The following is a 22,208-nucleotide window of genomic DNA, read 5'->3' as shown; positions in this document are numbered from 1 at the left end:
AATTTCAAAGTAACCCTCCATTCGCGTTTATCACACGACAGGAGAAATTTTGAAGACCATAAAACGAAATCCTAGGAACTATAGACCGTGTGTTATTGTTCAAATGATGTATCGCAAATACCACTGGACTGTTATCAGAAATGTCACCGTTGCAGATTGACAAAAAAATTCCGGAGAAATGTGTACTCAGTTGAATAAATTTTAAGCTATAGGCGTTTCGGTTATCCGCAGGGTTATCAATTGGCCGCAAGTAGTTTCATTTACACAAGCGATCAGAGGATAACAATTACGTGATTGTAACCTCCGGCAATGGCAGGTTTATTTCTGCGTCCCTTCATTCTTTTTATTGTGACTGGTACTACAGTCGTTGTATCATCGAAGCCCAATATTGTAATCCTATTTTCCGATGATGTAGGCTATGGCGATCTTGGTTGCTACGGTCACCCGACCTCCTCGACACCAAACATCGACAGGTTAGCATCGAAGGGAATGTTGTTCACACAGTTCTACGTCGCAGCTTCTGTGTGTAGTCCCTCAAGGTTTGTATTATTAGATATTGCATGTTACATTTTCGACCCTAAAAACACAGGGATAGGCAACTACAACAAATGTCAAAGTAAAATACTGATTCCGACGTGCGATATAGGTTGTAATTCCAGGTCGTTTTAATTAACCACAGACTTGTGTCATTGAATTAAAACATTGAAAGTACCTTGATGATGCAGTGAGTCTGTGAGAGACGCGTTGGGACACACTAGATTGTGGTTTAGGTACACGGCGGACAACCCCAATTACGTAGACAAAATCAAAAGGGCTTTCCACCGTGTACCTAGCCACACATATCTGAAGGAACGTTTTCCCTGACTGGTAACAGAAGCTGTATTCGACATCACTAATACTTCTTCCGGTTTTATTTATAATTGACTTGACATACTTTATGTTATTGTTCGTGTGCAGGGCGGCATTGCTGACCGGTCGACTGGCGCCCCGCACGGGCATTTATCCAGGCGCACTATTTCCTGACAGCACAGGAGGCCTTCCATTGGATGAAACGACCATCGCAAATCTACTCAAGGAACAAGGTATCAGACAGCGATCATCGGAAAATGGCATCTTGGAATTGGAAGGATCAAAAATATTTACCCACAAATTTTGGTTTTGACCACTACTTAGGTATCCCCTATGCTCACAATCAGTGTCCATGCCAAACATGCTTCTGGCCAGATGTCACGTGCAACCAGCATTCGTGCAGGCCACAGTTTTCCGGGTGTCCACTTTTCCTCGATGATAAAATCATTGAACAGCCTGTAGACTTACCCAACCTTCATAGGAGATATGCAGTGACTGCGAGAAACTTCATATCTAGAATTTCCTCGCGAAATCACCATTCTTCCTCTACTACGCATTCCAACATTGCCACGTTCCTCAGTTTGCGGGAAAACGGTTCCGCAACTCTTCGCTTCGTGGAGTGTATGGTGATTCCTTGGCTGAAGTGGACTGGAGTGTTGGGCAGGTTCTGGAAGAGATTCAGAGACAGGGGATCACAGATAACACCTTAATATTCTTCTCATCAGACAATGGGTGAGCAAAGCGTTTTTGTACATGAATCAAAGTTACTGCCTCAAAGGGGAGCGACCAATATTATCGAAAGGGAATTCTGGTTCGGAACAAAATTGGAAATTAACCAAACTCGCTTGTAGTTCGGTACACGGTCGACAGCCCCTGTGTCATTTTTTCAACTAGATAGGGGCTTTTCATTGTACACCTAACCACAAGCAACCGTGGGATGAACAAGAAAAAAGTAAAAACTATATCATTTGGTGTTATTCCAAAAACGTTTACTTCAAACAAAACAGATAAAACATCAAGAAGAAAAACGTTTTCAGAATCATAAACCCTAAGCTATCTCAGCACTCGGAACTTTCTCGGACTTTATTGACTGATACAAAAGCAAAGGAAACCCTTTTTTGCTGACGTGTTGACACACGTGGGCATATGTCGCAGCGATGTCTGTCTGTCTGTGTGTCTGTCTGTCTGTCTGTCTGTCTGTGTACTCAATATCTCAAAAACGGCTCATCAGATCAGAATCAAATCTGGTACATAGATTCAGTTTGCAAATGGCAAGAACTGATTAGTTTCTGGTGGATGTGGCTTGCTTACTTTTTGCTCATTTGCATAATTAATGATTTTAGAAAAAACTGATATATATTGACAACGACTGCACACAATTTGATGAGATTCGCTACAAATGTTGATCACACCAAGATATATCAGCTTTGAAAGATATTAGGGGTGACGTGAAAGATAATTACTAATTTGCATGTTTAATGAAATTTCCTAATTAGAGTATATATCTGAATTTACTTGATCAAAATTGACGAAACTTGGTATGCATATTGAAGATACTATGATTTAACCTTATTGAAAGTCATTAAGCATTTTTACTTCATGCAAATCCTAATTTGCATATTTAATGAATTTTTGAAATTAAGGATATCTATTTGAAGTTACATGACCAAAATTGATGAAACTTGCCATGTACATTAAAGATACTATGATAGAACATTATTAAATGTCATTCAGCATTTTTACATCAGCCAATTTGCATATTTTATGAACTTTCCTAATTAGAGGTATTTATTTGAATTAACGAGACCAAAGTTGATGAAACTGGCTATGTACATTAAAGATACTATGATAGAACATTATTGAAAATCATAAGCATTTGAACTTTAGCCAGTTCCTTATTTGCATATTTAATGAACTTTCATAATCAGGGATATTTATCTGTATTGACTGAACAAAAGTTGACAAAACTTGCTATGTACATCAAAGATGCTACGATACGACATTATTGAAAGTCATTAAGCATTTTTACTTCATCCAGCTCTTAATTTGCATATTTAATGAATTTTTGAAATTAGGGATATATATTTGAATTTACATGACCAAAATTGATGAAACTTGCTATGTACATTAAAGATACCATTATGTGGGCTAACATTATTGAAAGGCATTAAGCATTTTTGCTTCAGCCAATTCCTAATGTGTGTATTTAATTAACTTTCCTAATTAGGGATATATACTTGGATCTATTTGATCAAAGTTGGCACAACATGCTATGACATTGATGATTATACCAGGTTATACCAATATTTGAAGTCATTTCGCACTTAAGTTTTCATGTCAGCTAATTAATAGTTTGCATATCTAATGAGCTTTTGGAATATATAGTTTGAAGGACTTGACCAAAGGCAATTACACTTGCTATATAAGTGGTGATACAATTATAGCAGTCAAAGAAATTAATTATTTTTATTTCAGCTAATTACATATGTTAATACTTAATGACCTATAGAGTTAATCTGTGGTGAATATTGTTTATTATGTTGATCATAATACTTTCAATGAAGTTGCAAACATAAGGCAAATGTTCAAATTTACACATAACTGCAATATATAATGAAACACGTGAGCATTTACAGTTCATATTTGGTTATCGTTTTATGTTAAGTATTTGCTCGGATAGATATCGAAAAGTAGGTTAAACCATAGACAGTAAAGGCGTTTTACTTGCTATGGTTAAACATGAATTCACCGTTGGCGTCAAAAGTTACTTGTGGTATCCTTTCAGACAGGCAAGTGTGAAATACCAAACTCTTACAATATAGAACCTTGAATTGACCGAAATATTCACTGAAATGTAACACTTTCCAAGACGTTCACGGACAACATTATACAACATTGTCTTCATGCTAACAGTATAAAGGCAGATTTTCACTCACAAGCTACATGCATGGAGAGATCTCCCTTTACAAATTGTTTAGTGAAATCTTTCACCATGAGGACCCTTGTACATTGGCGTATTCCCTTTGAGAAATCACTGCCTTTGCTTCTGGCAAAGTTTTATGTACGGTCGAACACAGCCTTTAAGGGACTATAATCAGTAGTTTACCACAGAATGCAAGTAATTGTCTTATAAAAGTCAGGTTTTTGTCTCTCTTATGCAATGTGAAGCCCTGCTATTGAGTACAAAAGAGAAGGGGGAGTGGCCGGTTTACTCAAATGTGGAAAAGGTACAACGTATGAAGGTGGACAGCGAGTACCTGGTATAGCAGTATGGCTGGTAAAATACCAGCTGTGTCAGGACAGCTGAACTGGCCAGTACAATGGATCTGTTACCAACTCTAGCCAAACTCACTGGAGCAGCACTGCCAAGCGTTGCCTTGGATGGCACTGACATCAGCTCAGTGCTGTTCAATGGAAGCAAGGTACGCTAAACTTGCATTTAATGCAGTTAATATATATACTTATCACTAAGTCGCTATCACTAAGTTTCAGGGTCTGTGGTTACTGATAGATTGTTTGTAGAGGTTCTTCGTGACTGCGAAAAGTGTACTTTTACCCATTTGAATGCCTGCGTAAATGAACACAATGTAAAGGTGACAGAAATAACTGATACGTTTTCCCTGTTGCAGAGTCCACGGGAAACATTTTTCTTCTATTCTCCAGATGCGTCCAAAAGTGTTGGTGTCTACGCTGTGCGTTATCGCCAATATAAAGCACACTTCTACACAAAAGGATCGGGAGGAAGCGGTGAAGAAAACCCCGACACAGACTGTCGCCCATCAGCAACACTTACGAAACACGACCCTCCTTTACTTTTGACTTGCATGAAGATCCGTCAGAGCTCTACAATGTGAACCAAGAGGGCGAAGAGTACATAGAAATTTTGAACAAGATCAAGCGAATCTACAAGAAGCATGTGTTAACCATGGATTGGGCTGAGAGTGAAATGTTGAAACCGACTGATCCAGATGTTCAGCCATGCTGTAATGCTGGTTGTAAGCCGTTTCCATGGTGTTGTCAGTGTCACAAAGCACCAAAATCACTCAGTTTTCCAGAGAAATATACTCAGGGTATGTCCATTTTAATGGAATTTGACAAACACTTAAGAGTACGATGTAATAGTTTAAAATAGATAAATATATTGTGCAGTTTGTTTTTCCCCCAAATCTTAAGTTGCAATGTTCATCCAGAATTGAAATGTTAACAGTCTTCTTTGACTCTGTTCAGGTCGGAATTCCTCATCGCCGTGGCATTAACGATGACATGAACATTGCGACTACTCCGTTCGTCATCTACAGTTACTTGTTCTGGAGAGATTGCAAGTCAAGAATCAAGTGGTAGTCTGAATTTATGTACGGTTCACAAATTGTTGTTTGTTTGTTTGTCGTTTTGATTTCTTTGTTTTTGTTTTATTTCAGTGTTACAATATGTAGATGACGACAAGATAGCGCCCTCGTAGAAATTTAGTGGATTTACTGTTTTGCAAAGAAAATTTTACTATAATGTGGCTTTCGTCAACAACTGGTGTAGAATTCAAAAATCCCAAATGCGAATTACAATAACTGCATTTTTTTCTGATCATACACCCTTAAGCAAACAGTATTACAAACGTACAATTTTGATACTTTTCACTATGTTTGATTTTTGTATTAACTCCATATCTTGTTTTACATCTTATTATGTTGAAGTATTCAGTTTTCAGTTTAGCAACACAATCTACATATGTGTCATCCACACTTATATCGTTGTCAGTTGCATTTCATATTCATCGAAATGTCAATGTACCATAAGAATGATGTATATTAGTGCAGAGGCTGTGTGAATAAGTTTAAAGCATTTCAACATGATTTTTAAAAAATTCACTACCAAAAAAAATTGTCGATACACGATACAATATTGAAACATCAAGTTTAACATTCCTACTGATCATTCACATCTTTGCGGCACTCTATGGTATATTCATTGTAAAATGACAAATACTGGTAGCCATATAGGAATAGAAGTAGAATGTACCATTACATTCAAGGAGATGCACTCTTTTTGTGTACCATAGTCAACATTTTTTGTGAACAGTGACACACCAATTGGTATGCAGTGACAGACACACTACCCGTTGGCAGTAGCAGGGCAGTAGCTATAATATTAACGTTGTGATAATTTTGACAAAAATTTTGTCCAGTTTCTTAAACTGCGTTCTTGTTCTCTAAACAGCATGTTCAACTGTCCGGCTTGCAATACAGTCTGTGTATGTTTAATGTGCATTTGTGTAATTGACAAATGACTTTTAGTGTGAACTCTAATAAATTTATCACAAATAGTGTATATATATATATATATATATATATATATATATATATATATATATATATATATATATATATATATATATATTGTGTGTTTCAGCATTCTGTTGGGAGACAGCAAGTAACTGTATTTGATACATTGCATAGAAATATTGAAAAAATATCAACAGTTGCAGCTTTTTCCCTATTACAAGGCCTACTTGTTGTTTCCCCAATGGAAATCCAATAGCATTCATACCGTTTTAGATTTTTTTTCGAAATAAATAAAAGTCATGAAATGCGACAAAATTGTTCTAGATTTTGTTTAATCATCACTAACATTATTACTGACATTATAAACCGGCTATTGAACCACTCTTTTTTGGGAGTGGAGATTTAGCCGAGCGGTTCTCTCTGTGGCCTCTCCGCTAGGCGACTGATGCCGTATGTTGTGGGTTCGAACCCAATTGAAAAGTAGCTGTATTATAAACATTGGATGACAAAAATATGTTATTCATTTTTCTTTTAGTTACCTACCAAACTATGGGATCTGAAAATGTAAAACATAACAAGGAACCAAAATATTTTCAGGTGCCCTCTTACACGCAGAGCAAAATTTTCAAGTCCTACCCTCTACTACCCCTAAAATTTTCGAATTTGAATTCCTCCAGCCCTCCTCACATGTATTTGTGAATGCGGCCCTTAAGTTTCGTTTGACCAATTATTTTAATCAACAAATCCCAATTTCAAACTAACCCTCCATATCACATCACAGGAGAAATTTTAACGACCATAAAACGAATTCACAGGAACTGTAGACCATGTGTTATTGTTGAATGATGTATCACAAATACTACTGGACTGTTATCAGAAATGTCAACAGTGCAGAGTGACGAAAACACTCAAGAGAAATATGTCAATTGAATAGATTTTTAAGTAGGGGCGTTTATTCGTTCGCTTGCTTTTTTCGCTTCGGTTATCCGCAGGGTTATCAATTGGCCGCGAGTAGTTTCATTTACACAAGCGATCAGAGGATAACAATTACGTGATTGTAACCTCCGGCAATGGCAGGTTTATTTCTGCGTCCCTTCATTCTTTTTATTGTGACTGGTACTACAGTCGTTGCATCATCGAAGCCCAATATTGTAATCCTATTTTCCGATGATGTAGGCTATGGCGATCTTGGTTGCTACGGTCACCCGACCTCCTCGACACCAAACATCGACAGGTTAGCATCGAAGGGAATGTTGTTCACACAGTTCTACGTCGCAGCTTCTGCGTGTAGTCCCTCAAGGTTTGTATTATTAGATATTGCATGTTACATTTTCGACCCTAGAAAACACAGGGATAGGCAACTACAACAAATGTCAAAGTAAAATACTGATTCCGACGTGCGATATAGGTTGTAATTCCAGGTCGTTTTAATTAACCACAGACTTGTGTCATTGAATTAAAACATTGAAAGTACCTTGATGATGCAGTGAGTCTGTGAGAGACGCGTTGGGACACACTAGATTGTGGTTTAGGTACACGGCGGACAACCCCAATTACGTAGACAAAATCAAAAGGGCTTTCCACCGTGTACCTAGCCACACATATCTGAAGGAACGTTTTCCCTGACTTGTAACAGAAGCTGTATTCGACATCACTAATACTTCTTAATCTTTGTTCCGGTTTTATTTATAATTGACTTGACATACTTTATGTTATTGTTCGTGTGCAGGGCGGCATTGCTGACCGGTCGACTGGCGCCCCGCACGGGCATTTATCCAGGCGCACTATTTCCTGACAGCACAGGAGGCCTTCCATTGGATGAAACGACCATCGCAAATCTACTCAAGGAACAAGGTTATCAGACAGCGATCATCGGAAAATGGCATCTTGGAATTGGAAGGAATCAAAAATATTTACCCACAAATTTTGGTTTTGACCACTACTTAGGTATCCCCTATGCTCACAATCAGTGTCCATGCCAAACATGCTTCTGGCCAGATGTCACGTGTAACCAGCATTCGTGCAGGCCACAGTTTTCCGGGTGTCCACTTTTCCTCGATGATAAAATCATTGAACAGCCTGTAGACTTACCCAACCTTCATAGGAGATATGCAGTGACTGCGAGAAACTTCATATCTAGAATTTCCTCGCGAAATCAACCATTCTTCCTCTACTACGCATTCCAACATTGCCACGTTCCTCAGTTTGCGGGAAAACGGTTCCGCAACTCTTCGCTTCGTGGAGTGTATGGTGATTCCTTGGCTGAAGTGGACTGGAGTGTTGGGCAGGTTCTGGAAGAGATTCAGAGACAGGGGATCACAGATAACACCTTAATATTCTTCTCATCAGACAATGGGTGAGCAAAGCGTTTTTGTACATGAATCAAAGTTACTGCTTCAAAGGGGAGCGACCAATATTATCGAAAGGGAATTCTGGTTCGGAACAAAATTGGAAATTAACCAAACTCGCTTGTAGTTCGGTACACGGTCGACAGCCCCTGTGTCATTTTTTCAACTAGATAGGGGCTTTTCATTGTATACCTAACCACAAGCAACCGTGGGATGAACAAGAAAAAAGTAAAAACTATATCATTTGGTGTTATTCCAAAAACGTTTACTTCAAACAAAACAGATAAAACATCAAGAAGAAAAACGTTTTCAGAATCATGAACCCTAAGCTATCTCAGCACTCGGAACTTTCTCGGACTTTATTGACTGATACAAAAGCAAAGGAAACCCTTTTTTGCTGACGTGTTGACACACGTGGGCATATGTCGCAGCGATGTCTGTCTGTCTGTGTGTCTGTCTGTCTGTCTGTCTGTCTGTCTCTCTGTCTGTCTGTGTACCCAATATCTCAAAAACGGCTCATCCGATCAGAATCAAATCTGGTACATAGATTCAGTTTGCAAATGGCAAGAGCTTGCTTACTTTTTGCTCATTTGCATAATTAATGATTTTAGAAAAAAAACCTGATATATATTGACAACGACTGCACACAATTTGATGAGATTCGCTACAAATGTTGATCACACCAAGATATATCAGCTTTGAAAGATATTAAGGGGTGACGTGAAAGATAATTACTAATTTGCATGTTTAATGAAATTTCCTAATTAGGAGTATATATCTGAATTTACTTGATCAAAACTGACGAAACTTGGTATGCATATTGAAGATACTATGATTTAACCTTATTGAAAGTCATTAAGCATTTTTACTTCATGCAAATCCTAATTTGCATATTTAATGAATTTTTGAAATTAAGGATATCTATTTGAAGTTACATGACCAAAATTGATGAAACTTGCCATGTACATTAAAGATACTATGATAGAACATTATTAAATGTCATTCAGCATTTTTACATCAGCCAATTTGCATATTTTATGAACTTTCCTAATTAGAGGTATTTATTTGAATTAACGAGACCAAAGTTGATGAAACTGGCTATGTACATTAAAGATACTATGATAGAACATTATTGAAAATCATTAAGCATTTGAACTTTAGCCAGTTCCTTATTTGCATATTTAATGAACTTTCATAATCAGGGATATTTATCTGTATTGACTGAACAAAAGTTGACAAAACTTGCTATGTACATCAAAGATGCTACGATACGACATTATTGAAAGTCATTAAGCATTTTTACTTCATCCAGCTCTTAATTTGCATATTTAATGAATTTTTGAAATTAGGGATATATATTTGAATTTACATGACCAAAATTGATGAAACTTGCTATGTACATTAAAGATACCATTATGTGGGCTAACATTATTGAAAGGCATTAAGCATTTTTGCTTCAGCCAATTCCTAATGTGTGTATTTAATTAACTTTCCTAATTAGGGATATATACTTGGATCTATTTGATCAAAGTTGGCATAACATGCTATGACATTGATGATTATACCAGGTTATACCAATATTGGAAGTCATTTCGCACTTAAGTTTTCATGTCAGCTAATTAATAGTTTGCATATCTAATGAGCTTTTGGAATATATAGTTTGAAGGACTTGACCAAAGGCAATTACACTTGCTATATAAGTGGTGATACAATTATAGCAGTCAAAGAAATTAATTATTTTTATTTCAGCTAATTACATATGTTAATACTTAATGACCTATAGAGTTAATCTGTGGTGAATATTGTTTATTATGTTGATCATAATACTTTCAATGAAGTTGCAAACATAAGGCAAATGTTCAAATTTACACATAACTGCAATATATAATGAAACACGTGAGCATTTACAGTTCATATTTGGTTATCGTTTTATGTTAAGTCGTTTGCTCGGATAGATATCGAAAAGTAGGTTAAACCATAGACAGTAAAGGCGTTTTACTGGCTATGGTTAAACATGAATTCACCGTTGGCGTCAAAAGTTACTTGTGGTATCCTTTCAGACAGGCAAGTGTGAAATACCAAACTCTTACAATATAGAACCTTGAATTGACCGAAATATTCACTGAAATGTAACACTTTCCAAGACGTTCACGGACAACATTATACAACATTGTCTTCATGCTAACAGTATAAAGGCAGATTTTCACTCACAAGCTACATGCATGGAGAGATCTCCCTTTACAAATTGTTTAGTGAAATCTTTCACCATGAGGACCCTTGTACATTGGCGTATTCCCTTTGAGAAATCACTGCCTTTGCTTCTGGCAAAGTTTTATGTACGGTCGAACACAGCCTTTAAGGGACTATAATCAGTAGTTTACCACAGAATGCAAGTAATTGTCTTATAAAAGTCAGGTTTTTGTCTCTCTTATGCAATGTGAAGCCCTGCTATTGAGTACAAAAGAGAAGGGGGAGTGGCCGGTTTACTCAAATGTGGAAAAGGTACAACGTATGAAGGTGGACAGCGAGTACCTGGTATAGCAGTATGGCCTGGTAAAATACCAGCTGGTGTCAGGACAGCTGAACTGGCCAGTACAATGGATCTGTTACCAACTCTAGCCAAACTCACTGGAGCAGCACTGCCAAGCGTTGCCTTGGATGGCACTGACATCAGCTCAGTGCTGTTCAATGGAAGCAAGGTACGCTAAACTTGCATTTAATGCAGTTAATATATATACTTATCACTAAGTCGCTATCACTAAGTTTCAGGGTCTATGGTTACTGATAGATTGTTTGTAGAGGTTCTTCGTGACTGCGAAAAGTGTACTTTTACCCATTTGAATGCCTGCGTAAATGAACACAATGTAAAGGTGACAGAAATAACTGCTACGTTTTCCCTGTTGCAGAGTCCACGGGAAACATTTTTCTTCTATTCTCCAGATGCGTCCAAAAGTGTTGGTGTCTACGCTGTGCGTTATCGCCAATATAAAGCACACTTCTACGCAAAAGGATCGGGAGGAAGCGGTGAAGAAAACCCAGATAGAGACTGTCGCCCATCAGCAACACTTACGAAACACGACCCTCCTTTACTTTTTGACTTGCATGAAGATCCGTCAGAGCTCTACAATCTGAACCAAGAGGGCGAAGAGTACATAGAAATTTTGAACAAGATCAAGCGAATCTACAAGAAGCATGTGTTAACCATGGATTGGGCTGAGAGTGAAGTGTTGAAACCGACTGATCCAGATGTTCAGCCATGCTGTAATGCTGGTTGTAAGCCGTTTCCATGGTGTTGTCAGTGTCACAAAGCACCAAAATCACTCAGTTTTCCAGAGAAATATACACAGGGTATGTCCATTTTAATGAAATTTGACAAACACTTAAGAGTACGATGTAATAGTTTAAAATAGATAAATATATTGTGCAGTTTGTTTTTCCCCCAAATCTTAAGTTGCAATGTTCATCCAGAATTGAAATGTTAACAGTCTTCTTTGACTCTGTTCAGGTCGGAATTCCTCATCGCCGTGGCATTAACGATGACATGAACATTGCGACTACTCCGTTCGTCATCTACGGCTACTTGTTCTGGAGAGACTGCAAGTCAAGAATCAAGTGGTAGTCTGAATTTATGTACGGTTCACAAATTGTTGTTTGTTTATTTGTCGTTTTGTTTTCTTTGTTTTTGTTTTATTTCAGTGTTACAATATGTAGATGACGACGACAAGATAGCGCCCTCGTAGAAATTTAGTGGATTTACTGTTTTGCAAAGAAAATTTTACTATAATGTTGCTTTCGTCAACAACTGGTGTAGAATTCAAAAATCCCAAATGCGAATAACAATAACTGCATTTTTTTTCTGATCATACACCCTTAAGCAAACAGTATTACAAACGTACAATTTTGATACTTTTCACTATGTTTGATTTTTGTATTAACTCCATATCTTGTTTTACATCTTATTATGTTGAAGTATTCAGTTTTCAGTTTAGCAACACAATCTACATATGTGTCATCCACACTTATATCGTTGTCAGTTGCATTTCATATTCATCGAAATGTCAATGTACCATAAGAATGATGTATATAGTGCAGAGGCTGTGTGAATAAGTTTAAAGCATTTCAACATGATTTTTAAAAAATTCACTACCTAAAAAAATTGTCGATACACGATACAATATTGAAACATCAAGTTTAACATTCCTACTGATCATTCACATCTTTGCGGCACTCTATGGTATTTTCATTGTAAAATGACAAATACTGGTAGCCATATAGGAATAGAAGTAGAATGTACCATTACATTCAAGGAGATGCACTATTTTTGTGTACCATAGTCAACATTTTTTGTGAACAGTGACACACCAATTGGTATGCAGTGACAGACACACTACCCGTTGGCAGTAGCAGGGCAGTAGCTATAATATTAACGTTGTGATATTTTTGACAAAAATTTTGTCCAGTTTCTTAAACTGCGTTCTTGTTCTCTAAACAGCATGTTCAACTGTCCAGCTTGCAATACAGTCTGTGTATGTTTAATGTGCATTTGTGTAATTGACAAATGACTTTCAGTGTGAACTCTAATAAATTTATCACCAATAGTGTATATATATATATATATATATATATATATATATATATATATATATATATATATATATATATATATATATATATATATATATATATATATATGTATGTATATTGTGTGTTTCAGCATTCTGTAGGGAGACAGCAAGTAACTGTATTTGATACATTGTCGGTTTGTCTGTTGTCCTCTGCGCTAGGTGATTGGGTGCCGTGCGTTGTGGGTTCGAGTCCCGGTTGATACCATCGTATTATACATTGCATAGAAATATTGAAAAAATATCAACAGTTGCAGCTTTTTCCCTATTACAAGGCCTACTTGTTGTTTCCCCAATGGAAATCCAATAGCATTCATACCGTTTTAGATTTTTTTTCGAAATAAATAAAAGTCATGAAATGCGACAAAATTGTTCTAGATTTTGTTTAATCATCACTAACATTATTACTGACATTATAAACCGGCTATTGAACCACTCTTTTTTGGGATCGGAGATTTAGCCGAGCGGTTCTCTCTGTGGCCTCTCCGCTAGGCGACTGATGCCGTATGTTGTGGGTTCGAACCCAATTGAAAACTAGCTGTATTATAAACATTGGATGACAAAAATATGTTATTCATTTTTCTTTTAGTTACCTACCAAACTATGGGATCTGAAAATGTAAAACATAACAAGGAACCAAAATATTTTCAGGTGTCCTCTTACACGCAGAGCAAAATTTTCAAGTCCTACCCTCTACTACCCCTAAAATTTTCGAATTTGAATTCCTCCAGCCCTCCTCACATGTATTTGTGAATGCGGTCCTTATGTTTCGTTTGACCAATTATTTTAATCAACAAATCCCAATTTCAAACTAACCCTCCATATCACATCACAGGAGAAATTTTAACGACCATATATAAAACGAATTCACAGGAACTGTAGACCATGTGTTAGTGTTTAAATGATGTATCACAAATACTACTGGACTGTTATCAGAAATGTCAACAGTGCAGAGTGACAAAAACATTCAAGAGAAATATGTCAATTGAATAGATTTTTAAGTAGGGGCGTTTATTCGTTCGCTTGTTTTTTTCGCTTCGGTTATCCACAGGGTTATCAATAGGCCGCGAGTAGTTTCATTGACACAAGCGATCAAAGGATAACAATAATGTGATTGTAACCTCCGGCCATGGCAGGCTTATTTCTGTGTCCCTTCATTCTTTTTATTGCGACTGGTACTACAGTCGTTGCATCATCGAAGCCCAATATTGTAATCCTATTTTCCGATGATGTAGGCTATGGCGATCTTGGTTGCTACGGTCACCCGACCTCCTTGACACCAAACATCGACAGGTTAGCTTCGAAGGGGATGTTGTTCACACAGTTCTACGTCGCAGCTTCTGCGTGTAGTCCCTCAAGGTTTGTATTATTAGATATTGCATGTTACATTTTCGACCCTAGAAGACACAGGGATAGGCAACCACAAAAAAACATCAACGCAATGTACCGTTTTCGAAGTGCGATATAGGTTATAATTCCAGGTCGCTTTAATAACTAGACTAGTGCCTCCTAATAAACACATTGTGAGTACCTTGATGATACAGTGAGTCTGTGAGAGACGTGTTGGGGCACGCTGGATTGTAGTTAGGTACACGGCGGACAGCCCCGATGACGTAGACAAAATCACAATTAAGGCTTTCCACCGGGTACCTAGGCACAAATTACTGTGCATTGGAGCTGTGACACCAAAAGTTTTGAGCAACTTGTCCAAAGTCATGTCGATATCAGTCAGGTTTTATAGGTGTATCATCATTAAGTTTGACAAATGTATTATGTTCTGTAACTTCTTTCCTGCAATTTTAAACGTGATAATGTTCAGGGGAGGGACGTGTGATGAAAGGTATGTTACACACATGACAAATCTGCGGTCGCCAATGTTACACTATTCTCTTTATTTTCCAACCCTCTCACATTTCTTAACGTTCATTTAAAGTTGATGGGATTTTGAAACTAAGGTTTCCTTGTCATGTGTTCTTTGTACTTTAATAGCCCCTACTGGCATTTTGAATTTTTTATATCGAACTCTACCTATTCAATATCTGAACTTCACTCACGGGTCAACCAGCTAATTAAAAATGTGACTATTGGGACCAATAAAATATGAAAAGTCTCAGCGGTATCCATAACTATCCTTATCATGCAAGGTGCCTCGAGTATTGTAGAAATCTCATGGAGAGAACGCCAGTAATGCTATCAAATGTAGAGTTGTATCACATGACCAATTCCCTCTAAGAACTCCGCAAATATGCCTGCAAGCAATCGAATTTTCGCCAATTTATCATCTCTGAAGTTACTCAAATAAATATTTCCAATAACTTTACGGTCGTCGGTTTACCAACTATCATAAATGTATTGTTTGATCTGTGTCTGACAATTTACTGATAGAAGCCTGGGTCAACTAAAACAATATACCGCCGCAAAGATCATAGTATAAAGGTCGTGTCTCCCTGCGTCGTGGACATCCGGGAATTTACATCTAAGCAAGACGACTATTTTGTTCTCAATATAGGCTCATATCATAGATTCATTGAGCCAAGCAATATACAAATAATTGCACCAGTATTAAAACAACGTAGTGCTTCATCTATTCAAGTTTAGAAAAAAAAACCATATGAGTCATGCTTGAGAAGAACTACAATTATTTCTCCGAGTAGTTTAGCTCAGCGACACCATGACATCACAGCCAAGTAAACATGTTGTTGTTGCTAATGTTGCTAATGTTGCTGATAATACTGCAGAACACTTCTTTACCGTTGATGTTGTACAATCATATCAATAACATTGCAAATACATGCAATGGAACAGTGGATTATAATTGATCACCCGTCGGTGTAAGTATCGACGAGGTATCGAGTACAGGGCTGAAATTTTAAAGTTACAACTCCTTCCTATATATTTACCTAAACAGACATAAATTGTATGGGAGTGACATTTTTCATTAATGATATCCCAAACAGGTCAATTTAAACATTAAAAAATAGTTTTACAGAACTCTGAATTGAAGAATTTGGCAAAATGAGTACGGAATGCTTTCTTGATAAAATAGTGATTTATTTCAACATACATTTAATTAGAACCTACTATTTTGTACGATGTTCAGATTGCTCAAGTCAGTTCATGGTGATCTATACTGACCCTTATTAATTTGAAATTTGCACTTTCATCAGTATTACCAATTGGTCGTTATAGTATTTTAGCGTGGTACCGGTTTCTTTATCCATTCCATTTGTGAGCGGGCTTAACATGTTTGGCCAACCACCTCATTCGTGTGTTCTAAGATATAAAACAATGTAACTGACTTGCAAAGACAATGCAAAGTTGACTATACAACTTTTTCCTTTGGAATCGGAAATGAATATGCCTGTGCATTCTCTTAAAATACTCGAGATAAATTTCCGCGTGGAATGTTAATAGACGTAACCGAAGTTCTCGCAGTAGATCACAAACCCATACCCGAAGGACCGTTTTCTTTACTTGAAACAGCGGCTATATTCAACAACGTTATATATTTGTTCGTCTTTGTTCTAGTTTTATTGATAATTGACTTGACATACTAGATGTTATTGTTGTTCGTGTGCAGGGCAGCATTGCTGACTGGTCGACTACCGCCACGCACGGGTATTTATCCAGGCGTGCTATTTCCTGACAGCACGGGAGGCCTTCCATTGGATGAAACGACCATCGCAAACCTTCTCAAAGAACAAGGCTATCAGACAGCGATCATCGGAAAATGGCATCTTGGAATTGGAAGGAATCAAAAATACTTACCCGCAAATTTTGGCTTCGACCACTACATGGGTATCCCCTACTCTCATAATCAGTGTCCATGCCAAACATGCTTCTGGCCAGATGTTTCGTGCAACCAGCATTCGTGCATGCCACAGTTTTCCGGGTGCCCACTTTTCCAGAACGATAAAATCATTGAACAACCTGTGGACTTACTCAGCCTCCCTAGGAGATATGCAGTGACTGCGAGAAACTTCATATCTAGAACTTCCTCGCGTAATCAACCATTCTTCCTCTACTACGCATTCCAACATTGCCATGTTCCCCAGTTTGCAGGAAGACGGTTCCGAAACTCCACACTTCGTGGAGTGTACGGCGATTCCTTGGCTGAACTGGACTGGAGTGTTGGGCAGGTTCTACAAGAAATTCAGAGACAGGGGATTACAGATAACACCTTAATATTTTTCTCATCAGACAATGGGTAAGCAAAGCGCTCTTTTGCACATATTTCAAAAAAGGGAAGTCTTGTTATAAAAAGTGAGATAAATCATAGTCGCTTGTTGCTCAATACACAGCGGACAGCCCGTGTCATTTTCCCTACTTTATTTGGACTGTCCATTGTGTACCTAACCACAAGTGACACTTGGACTAATGAAGGGTGAAGAAAATCGATCTCAGAATCATGAACCGTAAACTATCTCAGTTCTCTGAATTTTCTCAGACTTTATTGACTGCTACAAAAGCAAAGTAAATCATCTATAAGCTTATATCTTTTATCATAGTCGTTTGCTCGAATCGATAACGAAAAGTAAGTTCACCCACATGCAAATAGAAACACTGTGTTTCTATTTATCTGTGATTCAACATGAATTCACCACAGGCGTTACAAGTTAAAGAGTTATGCCCTTTCAGACATGCAAGTGTGAAACACCAAACTCGAATAGTACAGACCTTAGGATTGAAGATCTGAAATATTCACTGTAATGTACTACTTTCCGACATGTTCAGGCACAACATTACACAACGATATTTTCATTGTAAGACTATAAAGCTGAATTTTCACTCACAAGCTACATGCATGGAGAGATCTCCCTCCACAAGTGGCTCAGTGAAATATTTCGCCATGAGGACCCTTCTACATTTGCGATTTCCCTATGCTTCTGGACGTTGCTAAATTTTTATGTACGGCCGAACACAGTATATAAGAGACTATAATCAATAGTTTACAACTGAATGCATATAATTCTCATTTAAAAATCAAGTTTTCTCTTTTGTATGTAATATGAAGCCCTGCAATTGAGTATAAAAGAGAAGGAGGAGTGGCCGGTTTACTCAAATGTGGAAAAGGTACAACGTATGAAGGTGGACAGCGAGTTCCTGGTATAGCAGTATGGCCTGGTAAAATACCAGCTGGTGTCAGGACTGGTGAACTGGCCAGTACAATGGATCTGTTACCAACTCTAGCCAAACTCACTGGAGCAGAGCTGCCAAGCGTTGCCTTGGATGGTACTGACATCAGCTCAGTATTGTTCAATGGAGGCAAGGTACGCTAACCTTGCATTTGATGCATTAACATACTTATCACTAAGCCACTCATAGATTGATTGTTAAGGTCATTCGTGAACGTATGCCAATACTGGTTTGAATGCTGTCATAAAAGAATACCATATAAACGTGGCAGAATTATCTGATGGATTTTACATACAACCTCGCCCTACCTACAAAGTTACGCTTGACAGGCGAATATTCCATGAGACAAAAGGCTCTTCATTAAATATCACTGTATAAGAATCTAACTTTGCATTTTCCCTGGTGTAGAGTCCACGGGAAACATTGTTCTACTATTCTCCAGATGCGTCCAAAAGTATTGGTGTCTACGCTGTGCGTTATCTGCAATATAAAGCACACTTCTACACAGAAGGATCGAATGGAAGCGGTGAAGACAACCCCGACACAGACTGTCGCCCATCAGCTACACTGACGAAGCACGACCCTCCATTACTTTTTGACTTACATGAAGACCCCTCAGAGCTCTACAATCTGAACCAAGAGGGCGAAGAGTACATAGAAATCTTGAACAAGATCAAGCGAATCTACAAGAAGCATGTCTTAACCATGGATTGGGCTGAGAGTGAAATGTTGAAACCGACTGATCCAGATGTACAGCCATGCTGTAATGCTGGTTGTCAGCCGTTTCCGTGGTGTTGTCAGTGTCACAAAGCACCAAAATCACTCAGTTTTCCAGAGAAATATATACAGGGTATGTCAATATTAATGAAATTTGACAAAACCCTAGAGTAACGATGTAAAAATTCAAAATATGTAAATATATTGTGCAGTTTGTTTTTCCGCCAAATCTTAAGTTGCAATATTCATCAAGAATTGAAATGTTAACAGTCTTCTTTGACTCTGTTTAGGTCGGAATTCCTCATCGCCGTGGCATTAATGATGACATGAACATTGCGACTACTCCGTTCGACATCAACAGTTACTTGTTCTGGAGAGACTGCAAGTCAATACAGCTAGTTTTCAATCGGGTTCGAACTCACAACAGACGGCATCAGTCGCCTAGCCGAGAGGCATCAGACAGAACCGCTCGGCTAAATCGAATAAAGTCGTAGTCTTAATTTCTCTAGGGCTCACAAATTGTTGTTTGTTTGTTGTTTTGTGTTTTTTTTTTGTTTTAATTCATTGTTACAATATGTAGATGATGACGACAAGATAGCGCCCTCGTAGAAAGATTTACTCTAACGTGGTCTTTGTCAACTACTTGTTCAGAAATGTCGCTTCCTTCCAAAGGTCATTTTCCAAAAAATCTTATCAGTGAGGGAGCCATCATTATTTACGGCCAGAGAGTCGGAAGTATTGGAGGTGAGTCACTCGAAAAAAGTGGACGACCACGATGACGACTCCCTAAAGAATGGCAACACGCATAAGTATTCTATGATTTTATGTAACAATTTGGCCAGCCCTTTAAAGATGATACCCACATATTAAATATTTTAAGCCAAAGGTATTCAATGCAAAGTGTTTGCAAAATACGACACTAAAGTAAATTTATATCAATAATTCAGGAATTTGGAAATTCTGTTGAATTCAAGTTAAGGTAGAACAATCCTCGGGGACAGAAATTCGGGCTTTCAAATTTTATAAATTCTCTCCTGATCTACCACTTGTGGGGCTCATTTTAAAGTTCTTAATGAAAGAAAATTTTAAGTTAGTTTTTCGAAAAAATTCAAAATTTTATTTTTCCCCATAGAGTTAACACAGGGATGGCGGCCATTCTGAATTTCAAATGTCGGGAAATCTTAGGTAATTTGTCTCTCATAAAATTTTGTAAGGTGACCAATGAATTTTATTCTGCGTTGGTGAGAGAATGGTGGAAAGTTTCATCGACTGATTGGGGAAAGTTTGAGCAAAAGTTTAAGTCTTTCACTTTCGAGGCACATACTACCTTAGTGTATAATGTATGTGCAGCTAACAAATGTCATGATAACAAAGTCAATAATGTAGTGACTTACACGTGGAAAAAAACAAATATCGATATTACAATAAAGTAAAATTATTATTTACAAAACTTATGTGTACATTATTTTTTTAATGAGAATACTCCTTTGGATAGTCCCCATCACACGAGTAATCGACAGAGCATAGAATGTGCAGACGAAACATTGTCCAATCGATGAGAACAAAAATGTGTCCTTTTAGACCTGTATTTTTTCCATCCAGATCTGCCACAAATAAATTTTACAATTTCAAGCAATCATTGCGACAATTATCATATCTGTAATAAATTTCGGTGGTCTATCAAAGACTGCAAAGCCCTTAGGCTACCTTCTTTTAACGTTATCGATTGTTGTTGCACTGACGGTATTCAAACATATGCCATCCAAACATGTCACCAGTTTTGACCGACAAAAAAACACGACCTTTGATAAATTTATCAATGAAATGACTGACCTGGAGCAACCGTTCATTTTTCACTACCGTGATTTTGATTGACACGTGTTATTTACAGTTGAAAAGAATGTTAAAACAAGCCCTATTTACTGCAGTCATGGCAGACTTTTCTCTGCGTCTCTTCATCCTTCTTATTGCGATTGTCACTCCAATGGTCGCATCATCGAAGCCCAATATTGTGATCCTGTTTTCCGACACATACAAATTTCAGGTTACTAAACGTCAACATTCCTGCTGCAGGCAGAAGAAAATATGGCAGACTAACAGGCAAATAGCTTTTTTCACAAGAATTATCCTCATCAGATCATCAAGATGTTAAACACAACTCACTTTCATGTTTAGATTTTCTGTTTACTTTTGCTCTGGTTTGATTCGTCTAAACTTCTATTTATTTTTAAAGTTGTTTTGTCAATTTATATGAGTATCCATAATCCGTTTTATATGGATTAAGAAGCATATAAATACATCATTCTTAAAGTACATTGTACTCATATGTATAGGGAATGAAGTTATTTCTCATTTCATTTCAAAACGTCTTCAGCTCTGTTCAATAAATTGACATTTTAAATGTGTCACGCACAGCTTTAGGCACAGCCTTTCACACAAAAACACACATCAGTCTTTCTTTGTTGAATAATAATTTTTAATTTGGAGAAAGGCACGGAAACAACACATCTTTCAGAAAATCCACGTTTACTCATCTCAACATGATCTGCACGAGAAAATAACTTGGCCAGAGTGATATTAGTCTATTATGAACAAAGTGAATACAATGTACAGATATATATGAAAAACCCTTCATCTACCTTCATTAAAAACATATCACTGGCCTTAGTTAGTGACCACTACCTATCTGACTTACAGATTGATATATGGCGGGTGCCACGTGTGGGGCAGGATGCGCTTACTATTTTCGAAACACCTGACATCACTTCTTGGTCTTCTGGCCAGAGGTCCATATATCTTTCTTTCATGAATAGGACTTTGTTTGTGTACCGTCTATTTACTGTCTGTTCTGTGCTATTTTGTGTCTATGTTTACCACTATTGTCTTACGAATTCTGACCTAATGTCATTGGATTATGGATTGGTATGATTGCGATTATTTCACTGTAATATTTCAACTTTTGGGGGGAAAATCTACTGAGGTATGAGATGATGCTAGAGAGTATTGTCATCAGTTTCTTGTGGGGTTGCTTTGTCCCATTCTGTTTGTAAGTCAGACGCCACCTCTGTAAATAATCTGTCCCAAGTCCCAGTCCCATCATCCAAAATTATATAAATGATATTGTGATTGGGTAAAAAATACTGGAATGCAAAAAAAGCCTACCATTTCCCAAAAGCAAATGTTACAGCTCTACATCTAAATACCTGAATATGCATTGTCACACAAACACCAGTTTGTGGATTGAAATTGGTATGAGTACA

At 37.5% G+C, this 22,208-nt stretch overlaps 3 protein-coding genes and 1 pseudogene across 5 annotated transcripts in view; 3 read left to right on the top strand and 1 right to left on the bottom strand.

The window, feature by feature from the left end:
* LOC139149537 (intraflagellar transport protein 43 homolog A-like) overlaps positions 1-22,208 on the bottom strand; it is a 63,185-nt gene that overhangs the window by 34,755 nt on the left and 6,222 nt on the right. The gene's annotated exons all lie outside the window — the stretch shown is intronic.
* LOC139150543 (arylsulfatase A-like) lies at positions 310-5,216 on the top strand (annotated as a pseudogene).
* LOC139149534 (arylsulfatase A-like) lies at positions 7,174-12,481 on the top strand. Its single transcript, XM_070721332.1, has 5 exons — positions 7,174-7,425; positions 7,855-8,481; positions 10,917-11,172; positions 11,380-11,821; positions 11,979-12,481. Exons 1-5 carry the CDS (start codon positions 7,196-7,198, stop codon positions 12,005-12,007), a joined length of 1,584 nt encoding a protein of 527 aa, XP_070577433.1. The 5' UTR covers positions 7,174-7,195; the 3' UTR covers positions 12,008-12,481.
* Positions 14,199-22,208, top strand: part of LOC139149532 (arylsulfatase A-like) — a 46,379-nt gene continuing 38,369 nt past the window's right edge. The window contains exons 1-5 of one of the 2 annotated variants that reach the window (XM_070721330.1): positions 14,199-14,454; positions 16,676-17,302; positions 18,110-18,365; positions 18,640-19,081; positions 19,239-20,443. In XM_070721330.1, the coding sequence (XP_070577431.1) occupies positions 14,225-14,454; positions 16,676-17,302; positions 18,110-18,365; positions 18,640-19,081; positions 19,239-19,267 (1,584 nt within the window). In that variant the 5' untranslated portion in view covers positions 14,199-14,224 and the 3' untranslated portion in view covers positions 19,268-20,443. Of the gene's footprint in view, positions 14,455-16,675; positions 17,303-18,109; positions 18,366-18,639; positions 19,082-19,238; positions 20,444-22,208 lie in introns of those variants that run through there. The other variant, XM_070721331.1, reaches the window with a different exon arrangement.

This window comes from Ptychodera flava, chromosome 14 (genome assembly GCF_041260155.1).
Source record: "Ptychodera flava strain L36383 chromosome 14, AS_Pfla_20210202, whole genome shotgun sequence".
In the NCBI taxonomy this organism is placed as follows: domain Eukaryota; kingdom Metazoa; phylum Hemichordata; class Enteropneusta; family Ptychoderidae; genus Ptychodera; species Ptychodera flava.
This window is presented reverse-complemented; position numbering and strand designations above follow the sequence as displayed.